This window comes from Filicampus tigris, chromosome 4 (genome assembly GCF_054856515.1).
Source record: "Filicampus tigris isolate MCC_2025a chromosome 4, RoL_Ftig_1.0, whole genome shotgun sequence".
Taxonomy (NCBI): Eukaryota; Metazoa; Chordata; class Actinopteri; order Syngnathiformes; family Syngnathidae; genus Filicampus; species Filicampus tigris.
Window position 1 is genome coordinate 21689478 of NC_141220.1, and position 11714 is coordinate 21701191.

At 40.8% G+C, this 11714-nt stretch overlaps 2 protein-coding genes across 2 annotated transcripts; both read right to left on the bottom strand.

Moving 5' to 3' along the window:
* Positions 1–1793: 1793 nt before the first annotated feature.
* On the bottom strand, positions 1794–5226 carry LOC147148932 (axonemal dynein light intermediate polypeptide 1-like). Its single transcript, XM_086027741.1, has 6 exons — positions 4951–5226; positions 4171–4307; positions 3937–4106; positions 3124–3302; positions 2015–2179; positions 1794–1929 (listed from the first exon to the last, which is right to left on the bottom strand). The coding sequence occupies exons 1-6, from the start codon at positions 5029–5031 to the stop codon at positions 1897–1899; spliced, it is 765 nt and encodes a 254-aa protein (XP_085883867.1). The 5' UTR covers positions 5032–5226; the 3' UTR covers positions 1794–1896.
* A 1252-nt stretch (positions 5227–6478) lies between these two features.
* Positions 6479–10386, bottom strand: LOC147148933 (zona pellucida sperm-binding protein 4-like). Its single transcript, XM_086027739.1, has 8 exons — positions 10155–10386; positions 8882–9066; positions 8715–8812; positions 7539–7696; positions 7267–7459; positions 6999–7182; positions 6742–6817; positions 6479–6601 (listed from the first exon to the last, which is right to left on the bottom strand). The coding sequence occupies exons 1-8, from the start codon at positions 10384–10386 to the stop codon at positions 6510–6512; spliced, it is 1218 nt and encodes a 405-aa protein (XP_085883865.1). The 3' UTR covers positions 6479–6509.
* Positions 10387–11714: the final 1328 nt, after the last annotated feature.

Here is an 11714-nt window from a genome sequence, read left to right on the forward strand (position 1 = left end):
AATGTGTGAACATTTTATTCATAAACATTTTTTTAAGACGAAACCTACTATATCTCACTTGAAGAATGAGATCAGTCTCTGTAAAATCTTTGAAGCTAATAGAACAGAAAAATGCCCGTGCTCTTGAAGCATTCTGGTCTGATTTAAGGTAACATTTTGTTGTCACTGTTTAACAAACTTTTGTTTTCCCTTTTTTAATTACTTCTGACTATGCCCCTTGTTGTGTGGTTTTATTTTTTATTTTCTTGCTTTTGTTTTGTTTTTTGTTTGGTTTTTGTATTTGTACCTGTCATTTGATTGTAACACCGCAGTGCTTTATTTGTTTGTATTTGAGATTTGTTGAAACATGATAATAAAAAAAAAAAAACAACACCAGTGATTACTAGCAATCGGAATTATATTTATTTTTTGTAAACTGTAAAATTCACTTTGAGTCAGAAGTTTGGTATTTTGGATAATTTTGACGGGTTCCAAGATTCAATCTTACCTGCTATTTAGATGTGCACACTTCAAGTACAATTTCAATTTGTCCATCATCAGTGTGTTAAACTGTAGCCATGCTGCTAATACATTGCACGCCAATCCGCATCTAAATAAGGTATACCAGCGGTTCACAAACCTTTTACACCAAACGTCAACTCAAAAAAAATACTAATTGCGTCTCCAAGCGCCACTATAATGACACCATTTTGCTGTGTGAAAACAGCAGTATATGTATAGGAGGAAAATGTACTGATGATTCATATAAAAGTTAAATAAAAATTGCAAACCTTTGATAACGAACAATTGAAGTTCAGTTCAGGTTCATCAGTGGCCGTGAGCGGTGTAAATGTGAGTCTAAATTATTGTTTGTCAATTATTCATGTTATATGCAGTGCAAATGACTGGTGAGTAGTCTGCCTCAAAATGTCAACTGGCATAGGCTCCAGCACCCCGTGACCCTGAACAGGATGAGCTGTGTTGAAAATTGATGCACTTGAGAGCGGGGAAAAACATTTCAATTCTCTGTATGTCCTGGATAAATGGACATTTTCATAGTGTTTACAATAGGCGCCAGAGTACATCCGGATGGCAGAAAGTGATTGACTATGCTGGCTGGAACTAAAAAACTGCTAAAACGTTGTTTGTTTTGATATATAACAAAAAGATACTTGTAAAAATGTACTTAAAATAACAATAATCCAGCGTGTGACCGTTGTAACACAACCGCCTGACACGTGTTTTTTCATGGGTGTGTTTTGTTTTACAATCTCTACAATGTCTCCCTTTTGTTTTCAAGACACACCTTAATAATCTTAGGGTTGAATCTGTCAAACTGGTGTCCGGGACCGTTTTTTTTTTGTTTCTATTTTTACAACAAAGCATAGTAATGATGAACTTCAAACTTTGATACCATACTCCGTCCACATTTGCTGGTGTGGACAAAAAAAGCTTGACAATTTAGCTTTGCCCATCCATCAACTATTTCTCTTTCTGATTGTGGCTCATTTGAGAAGTATCAAGTTGAAGCTTATCAAATTAAGAGCCCTGGAAAGCCAAATGGACGATTTCCTGTTCAATTTCGGGCAATCTACTTTTTCGTTCTATTGCACGTCCACTAAATTTCATGTCAATAGGGAAAACTGGGGTCGTGGGCAAATTTTTACTAACTTTCAAAGGGAGCACTACTGAGAGTTGTGGGGGGAAGTGTTGGGGAAACCTAAAATATATATACTATTGTATTTTCATCAAGATTAGGGCAATTAATTCATTGGAATAATAACAAAGAGGGCTCAAATAATCCCACTCTCATCCATACTTACAAAAAACATTTAATATTCAATTATTACAGAAACTTACATTCATTTATACAAAAAGACATTGCTCAATGACTTGCTCCGAATAGCTACCGAGTAGTTACTTTGGTGTCACAACCCCCTCCAGCTGAGCCTAAACGGGACAAAATGAAAAAGACCAAACATTTTTAGTTGCATTACATGCCATCAATATGAATGCTCTTGTGGCGCGTCATCACCTTAAGTTGCTGGTTGGTTCTCTTGAGGAACTGAATCTGCTCTGCGTACTTCTTTTCCTGGACTTCGTGTTTTTCTTCTTCAGTCTTTTCGATGGCATCGCATTTGGCCTTCTCATCACGTAGCTCTTTCTGCAACTCCTCTTTCTGCTGCTCCAACACGCCAATCTATGAAGGACAATACCAGTAGTCAACATGGACACAGGCATTAGTGGAAGAAATTCTTTTATTAGGTGTAAGGCCTTTATTTTTTGCAATGACATTTGTGTATGTAAAGGTCCATGCCAGGCAAAAATAATAAATAATCTCTGATGTCCTTTTAGCGGCTTTGCAAGATAATTTGGTCTGGAAATGGCCCAGCATGCCCTTTCTCAAGCTATTTTCATTGGTCAGAAATGCCTGTGGTTTTGAACAGGCCGTTTTCTCTTTATAATTACAAAATACTCAATATGTAAACAAGTTCTCCTTGATTTGATATGGAAAACAGCTTTCCTCTGATTGGAAGCCACCGATATATGGACACTTGTGGCCACCACGTCACTTCATCGTGTTAGCTCTGTTCAATGGGCCGTTGGTGGAATTGTGGCCAGCCATGATGCACTCTGAGGAGGCCTTTTTTTTTTTTCCTCCTCTAAGATTGGTCGTTACCTGAGCCATGAGCAACTATGATGTCATTTTCAGTGGACAGCAAGTGTCAAAATGGCTGCCCCCTGAGATGGAAACAGGTGGCTTTTGCTGCTTAATTCATATTCCACAAATACATTATTAATCAGAATGCCATGTTTAGACTAATGGGGTGTATAGAACTAGTGCATAGAACATATTATTGTAAGGGAAATGTTTGACTTGGCTTCCACTTTAAGACACAGTCTCCGGCTGGTACTTAGTTGTACTCTGATTTATTTTTTTTAAATCCACTTATATGACGATAGTGGTTACCTTGGAGCTGCTCAAGCTATGGGCCGTCACTTGGTTGATTTTTTTTTGCTTTTACTTCCCAGCCCGGGAACTGTGAGGGAGACAAGCTATCCACTATTTCACCCTGCTTAATCAAACTAAAAAATAATAACGGGGTTACTTTATTAACGAAGGGAAGACGAAATGGTCCTTACTCTTTTCTCCATGTCCACCTTGTCCTGCTCAGCCTGCAGAGCTTTCCTCATGCCAAAAACAACACTGCTCTCGTAAAAGGTCTGGTAAGCGGCGATGGTCATCTGGATCTCATCTCGGACCCGCAACAGCAAGTGACCACGCTCGGCGCAGTTGATGGTCACCTGCCTGATCAGCTCATCTACACAAAGAGAGCAGCTATAATTATGACACGGCACTCTTATCAGATTAATATAATTCCTGAACATTCACCTACTGAACATTTCACAATCTTGAGTGTTAATAAAGACCTTTCTTAAATACTTTGGTAAGTCAAAATTTAGAGTTGCACGCCTTTACAGAAGGCTATTTAAAATCTGCAATGAAGCCAACATACATGTTTTAAGAATAAGGGAGGTGTACTAAAGCAATTGGTATCTTCAATGGCATTGGTTTTGGGGAGGATTTTTATTTTATTTTTTCTCCTGAATGGTATGCAGACAAGATGCTCGGTTTCTTTTGATCCTGGTTTCTGAAACATTCTGAACAACGCTTCGAGGAGCTGTCTTACATGCATTACTACTGAATATTTACCACACAAATAAAGTTTTCTTCCTTGCACCAAAACTGTGGTGTTGTGCTGCGTTTGAGTTTTGCCATGTTTTTATCGACCTCTATTGAGTATTTCCGGTGGGTTATGTGTTACAAGTCGTGCATACGTACAAGTAGTTGCTGTACTCAAATGACCCAAGATTCCTTGTGGACATAACATGCGTGGAACGTAAATGAGTGTTCCTTTCAATGAGCATATTTCGATATGCGTTTGGTCTTCTTACCAAAGCACTGGGTATAAAGCTCTCTTCGGACAGGGCATATTCCCGTCTCTATGGCCCGTCTTTGCTGCAGCTTCCTGTCCAGGTGCTCCTCGAGGTTCACCACGTCCGCTCGCGTGCACGGCGCACTGGACACTTGCTGCACCCACAGCTGGTTTCCCTCCATCCATTCCCTGGATAAATGAGTGTTGAATTACTCAAGTGATATGATGAGGAAAGCAGAGGCGTACAAGGTACCTGGGTGGAAAGATGAGGTTGAGTATGTCATCATTTTGCTGCCTTGGGGCTTCAGCTGCAGAGGATTTGGCTTTTGGAGGTGGAGGCACAGGGGAGTCGGCATGCGGTTGGTTGCTGACTTTAAAAGGACGTCCCCCCTGTAAATACCATTGTTACATCGCCTGATTGGTTTGTATTTCATTGTGTGTTCTAGTGGCTTTTTGGCTGTCACATTTACACTGAGGTTTTTAAATAATGCACTTGGTAACAATCATCCATTGTGACAGGTGCTCAGTGAGTCTCAAAGGGAGGTACAAAGGTGCCCTGGTGTGGTACACAAATTAATTAGGAAATATATTTGGACCTTTTAATGTTTTTTTTTTCGAGACCAATGTAGTACCCAGAGAAATTATACAATCACAGAGAGGGCCTGAGCAGGGATTCAAACTCACGATCAGTCGGCTATGATGCAGATGTGCTAACCACTTGTTCACTGTGCTGCCCATAGATATATTCTATTAATATATATATATATATATATATATATATATATATATATATATATATATATATATATATATATATATAACATGTGTATTGTATAGCATTTACAGTAAACACATTTTTACTATTGTATTGTACTTTCAGCCTCTGTACTTTTTTTCTTTTTACTATCAATACCTCTACCTTTACCATTCTCTCTTTCTGTCTCTCTAAATACAAGAAACTGAACTTCACCATAAGTACCCACTACCTTTCTCACCTCTGATTTATTGAGTGAACTAACGTCGTCAAACTCACCTTCGAACACTTTTTATCTGTGGTTTTACTGATTAAAACTGGGTTCTCATATTTAAGCAGAGTCTCGGGGGGTTCAAACATGTTGACTTAAAATAAATAAATAAATAAATAAAACAGCACATTTACAGCGGAAATCCCAAACACCTGGTTGGCTTCATGAATGCATACGTTAATGAAGACAACACTGTCCATTCAGATGTCTCATGTTGACACCTCGCCCTCGTTTATACGCGTCACCCTTGTCATCAAATTTGAGGTAGGAGTGTTTGAAATTGTTTCCCCTACGAGATGTGACACGAATGTGATGTCATCACTAATCGCCCGTCTCGCAAGACGTCACCCGACGCGACGATCCGGTTGTTGTTCAATGATAATAATAAAAGAGCCAAAATACGTCCAAGAAGTTGAACAATATACTGTACATCTTTTTGAGGCCTCTCTGGTGTAACTTGGGAGGAAGGTCTGCAAATGAAGACGTCAAATGGTGGGTGAGCATCCAGCGGGTCACTTTTTGTTTTTGTCGTCGTTTGCTACGCTCTCTTACGTCACTCTTGCTAGAGGAGCTGCTTCTGTCTCATTATTTAGGTACGTGTGTAAAATGTCATACATTTATTGCTAAATACGATACCAACATTATCAGACAGATAATTTAACGACTATCCCGGTGATTTAAGTATAATTTTCCTGTGATGTATTCCGAGGAAGATTTGAGTGTTTAAAACATGCATATATTTATATTAGAGAGAAAAAAACCTGAAATTATTAGAAGATTAAGAAAAGAACACATCTTGACCATGGATGCTAATTATTATGGAGGACAGTGTATAATAATGCAGTTCAGGTTGCACAAGCAAACATCTAGCTTGATTAATACACACCTGTTTTATATTGCTGGATGGATGACAAGTAATGTAGAACAATATGTGCGACAACATTTTTTCCTTACCTTATTTAAGTAGCAACATGAATGTGGTGAAATTAAAAAGTTAGCTAAACCATTATTGCTGAAACTGCTGAATGTATTTATGTTTGTTATATGACATGACAATTATTGCACTGGGTCTTTGTGAAAGTCAACTAATGATGAAACTTTTTCTTCTACAGCTATCTTGTGCCATCCTGCAAAGTGAACTACATCAGAAGGCATTTGCAGTGCTGAAAACCACATCGAGGTTTACATTTATGTTTAGTTGTAAGGAAACAATTTGTATAAAACTTTTATCTAAAATGAGATTACAGTATCGTTTTTTGCTGCAATAAATCCTGCCGTTTTGATACAGTATATACTACTTCGAGGGTGATCTTGTGAAAAAAATCGCACCTCTTCAATATAGCACAAAGTATATTTGCCTCTGAGTTGTCCATTTAGCACATTTTTATGCATATTCCACATAGTGGCATTCGGACAATCTCCCTGTGTGCACTGTGTGCTTTAACTTGGAAATAAATGACCACTCATACAACCCTTTCAGCAAATTCAGTGTTTATTTTCAACTCACATTTCATTGTATGAACAGCATGTATTTCTTGTAAATCCCAGGTGACGAAATTCCACTCTTTTAGTTTGGATCAATAAGATGAATCTCCAAGCTACTAACCAAAGCTCTGTCAGAATCTACAGCGTTTGGTTTGATACCACCAAGGTCCCTCTCTGTGCAGGAAAATAAGATGAAGAATGAATGAAAGAAATATGTCAACAACGATCATGAGGTCAAATAGTACACAATTGAAAAAAAAGAGTGGGAGAGAGAAATATTGATCAAAACTGATAAGCGTATGACCATTACTTACTCCCCCTGTAGCACTGAGGCTGACAGTTGTTTGCTTGATTGGGCTTGCACACTGTTGTGTCACAATGAATATACACCTGATGAAATATAAAATATGAAATTATTCACTCAATCATTCTCCAAACCTCTTATCCTCACTATTTAAAATATCTTTCCACCAGTTAGCTATTCGTGTTAAGTGCAAGCTCCCCTTATAGTGGAGGCCACTGTTTAGAATGAAGTATGTGTTATATATTACATACATAAATTGGCATATACCTTTTGCCTGAGAGGAGTGCCCTCTGGATGCGAAGCTTCTCCCTTGCCAGTATCAGCTGCGGCAGTGGACACAAAAGAGAACATCCTGAAGAAAAAGCGCTGATAGTGGCTGGGGAACTCAAGGCCTGACGAGGAGTCGACCCGCACTAGGGTCGTCTGATATTGGTCGTCTGCGTTTGGGCACCTGAGATTAGAGAAATTGGATTAGACGTCCAGTCTTCAACGATGCTAAAATACTGATTAAAATCAGAGTGGCACTTACTCTTACCCATGAACCAGCAAGTCCCACTGAGGTTTGCTGTGAGGGTAGGAATCACCAGTGGCCCAGCATCGTTTGAGAGTCAAGACCAGGTTGGGGTCAGTCCTACCCAACATCCGGACCTCGACGTACACGGGCTCCCTGAGCTTCTTTGTGACCGGGTAGTCACTATCGGTATAGAAGTAGTTGAAGACCACTTCCTCTGTACAGGCAGAGTGATGGAATGGGGAATTCAAAGTGGCTTCCGATTGCCGACTAACATCACAAAGTTCTTTACCCACCGTCCAGTTGACCCTTGGGCGTGCGTTTGCCGTTGCCTAGCCTGAGTTCCACATTTAAGGGCCCCGGAGCTGCAACTGGAGGGGGTTCGGGAACCCGGTCCACCTTGATGACAAAAGCTTCAACGGAAGTACCGACGTATTTGCACTGAACAGCCAGTCTGAGAGGGACCGCAACATTAGGTACGCCTGCATAATCAAATTAGATCCAATACAGCTATAGGCGCCACCAGTGTACTTTGACAGATATTATCCCAAAAGACTTAAAAAAAAAAATCATTTTCTTAAAACATATTCCATTGGAAACTGTGAGAAAGGAAGATAAACAAGTAGATGTCGCAAATAGTTGTACAGATGTGAGTGCAAGTCTATAGGTAGCGGACTAGGTACCTCTAAAGCGGGCCCCCCACTTAAAGTGGAAGTCAACCCAAACATTTTTTCAAGAATATGTTCTATGCAAGCGCACTAGTTGAAACAAGGCATTTTGATAAATATTGTATTTGTGGAATAAGAGTTAATCCACTTGTTTTCAGCCATCTCAGGGGGCGGCCATTTTGTCACTTCTGTCGACTGAAAATGACTTCACAACTACTACTCAGGTAATGACCAATCGCAGCTGACCTGTTTTCTGAAGCTGAGCCATGCTTGGTCGTTACCTCTCGCTTTACACGTCTACCTCTCATCTATTCTGAAGTTCGGGGTTCAAATCTGTTCCACTTACTTGTGTGGATTGTGATTTCACTTTTAGAGGCAGCACTATCACTAAGCCGCCAAGTTGCACTTGTCAATTTGCGTGCAGATCCGTAGCGTGGCGCATGCGGTAGACACATCGCCATCAACATTTCCCTCATCCAACATCCCCACCGTGTTTAACACAGTAGTGATTTCATATAGTTCGGCCATGAAAAATGTCGGCTTGAAAATGGTGGCTCTTCGCCCAGCCTTGAGTTCAATTCATGGGCCGAGAAACTTCTGGGAGCGCTGAACGGCTTGCTCACAGACATTTGAGAATGGAGGCAGTGTCATTTTCACTTGATTGCGGGCAGGCACTCATGAGAGCCAACTCTTTGGATAGAAGCCATTAAAAATCCCTTAAGATGATCTACAAATGTAGTCCAATACCCTTCCCTCGAGTAGTGTCCGGTGAGTGCATAGAAAGAAAAGAAGAGAAGCACATACTCGAATCGGCCGTCCCTAGTTATCGCTCCATGGGCTCCAAAAGTGACTTCGTAGGAGGCGGACATGGCGTTCTCATAGATTATACCACCAGGCTCCTCCTACAAGAAGTTTGCATCATTACTCTATTTTGCTGGACTAAAGCTCAATTCAAGTGGGGCTGGCCTCACCATGATGACTGTGCCACACGCCGTGACAGGAATCTGGTAGATTGCAAAGGCCGACGTGCTGTCAACCAGGCCGCACCCGGGCTCATTGGAGATGAATGAAAGGGTTTCCAAGTCAACACGGGGCATGGTAACATCTCGACTGATCACCAGTATCATCTGGGCATCCTTGGTACACTGGAGAGTCACTGAACATGACACCAAATGACAACATAGAAGGAGCAGAAGTACAGTCAACCCAGGAACTGCACTGACCTCCCGGTACTAAGAATAGATGGCTGAAAAGTACATCAGTGATTGTGGCTCTCTTTTGCCACATGTAAATGCGTTACAGTACATATTCATGCAGGATAGAAAAAAAATCTAGTTAAACACGCTGCTCCTCCACCCAAAATGTTTTGTATTTGCCTATACAGTGATGCCATGGAGTACAAGTTTAATTCATTCTATGACCTCATTATTCAGAGCACTTGAATTGCAAATCATCTTTTCCTACTGAAATGAATGGAAATGCCGTTCATTCCAGTCTCCTCCTGACAAAATCTTGTAATTTTTTCTCATGATAAAAAAATAGCACTCCATTATGTTGTACGTGAAAAAAAACACACAGTAATGACAATTTAATAGAATGAAGAATGAACAGTTTTTTCAGGATTTTGTTCAGTTCAATGGACATTGTGCTACTCCTTTTGGTGTGCATACCTTGGCCACATGGGGGCAGTATAACACATTTAAATAGACACTTTTTTTTTTAAACAATTGCTCACAAGCTGTCAAACTGCTGCTTGTTAAGTTGCGCTGAGATTACTGCCACCGCACAGCGCCCATATCTCATTTTTTTGCTTGCAAGCCGAAGCCAAAAATCAGCCAAACAATTTCTTGAATCTCGAAAAATTCGTTAGTCGGGTCACTCAACTTTTAAGACATCGACCGTAGTTGCCACAAGATAGGGGAAAAGCACTGTGTCGAAAAACGCGTGACTCAACTGACTTCACCAGCTTCCTTGACACCAAGTTGCCACCAGATGGCACCAAATCAATACTTTTATTGCTTTCACTTCAGCACAAAAAGAGCAATTAACGCAGGATACGCTCACCAATAAAATCTGCAAAGGGGTAAATTGCCAAATACCGAACCACAGAAATAAGGGTGTTCTCTGGATGCTCAAAAACATGAACAAAACGATCAATTGCAAAATTTGCGCTGTAGTGGGGGCGCGAGTGAAGAACCGCGACTTTGCGAGGGAACAGCAGTCCCAAAAAGAAATTTGTCCTACCATATCTACCGTAGTAGCACATGTCGGCATCGTAGCAGCAATTGATGGCTTTACACTCAGAAGACGAGATCCCGACAGGGCCACACCGTATCTTTTGGTGTGCCTCCACCTCGCAAAATAGGTCTCTGTCCATGGGCTTGGAGGGTTGTTGAGGCCACTGGGCGGTGGACTTTTGAGCCACTGCTATGCAGCCCAGCAGCAGGGTGAGCGCGAGGACACCGATGAACTTCATCGCCATGTAGTGTCGCAGCACGCACACACTTGTTGATTTTATAAGGCGTGGGTCATGGTGACATGATAGCCATTCTATTTGCTTCCGCATAACTGCTTGATGATGCTGTGAAGCAAAAGTGAGAGCAAAAGATGCTTCATTTAGGTTAAAAAAATCCACAAATCAACACAATCATTGGTGGACGGGAATATTTTACACTTGGCATGAGTCCCTGGACAATCGCCGAGTGCCACATATGAATACAATGCCAACTTGTTTGAGCAATGACATAATAAAAACCTTCGGCCGGTCTGGATGACCGGCGACTGCCGGGGTCATGGTATCTGTGTTCACCGAGCTTTGACAAAATCAACACATGCGCTTATCTCCAAGTGTATTGTGCCAGTGAAGGAAATGTAGAGCGCAATGTTGAATCTGATCCGACTTTGACAACAACTTAACTGGAATAGCTTGATGGCCCACTTTTAATTGGATGGTGTTGGGTTTGGTGGGGTTGGAGTTGTGTTGTTTGGCCACTTGATACGGATTGTCAAAAATTCATCATTCACTGGTTATGCAATTGAGCGAACTCTTCAATCAATCAATCCATCCATCCGTTGTCTGTAGGAATTGTCCTCATTAGGCCTACGGGTGAGCTGGAGTTTATCCCAGATGACTTCAGGTGGACTGGACTGTTGCCAGCCAATGACAGGGCACTTATAAACACACATTTGTGCTGACAATCACACCAATGTCCAATTTTGAGTCATCAATGAAATTAACATACTTGCTTTTGAAATGTGGAAGTAAATCAGAGTATCCGGAGAAAATGACACAAGATCTTAACTCTGTGTGACAGACTTGCTAGTCACTAGTGCACCATGTTTCCCGAGGGAAGTTCTAGTTGTCTTAAAAGATGTTTTGCTTCTAGGCTAGATACATGCACCTCAAAGAGAAACAGCATTATTTTTGGACAAAAATATGCATACTCTGGATATAGAAGACTAATGGTTAATGTTCCTACCAGGTCACAAAGAAGGATGAGAAAACCTCTCAAAACCAAAGTGGGCTTAGTGCACCACCCAGCTCACTTTTGAAAAGATTCAACAATTTAGCCTGTAACAAATTACAGTCACTTTTGGCCCGCAGATTCCTCCACGACCATTCTTACAAGTGAATGGAATTTTAACAACAGTGATTCCACCCAAACGACTATCACTGGCTTGTTTGAGGCCACTCTCCAATGTAACTTTACAACAGTTGTTAAAGGCTCAAACAACCATTCTTGATTGCGCTGTGCCTGAATTGTAGAGGATACTTTTGGTTTCCACACCAACACTTATACTGCT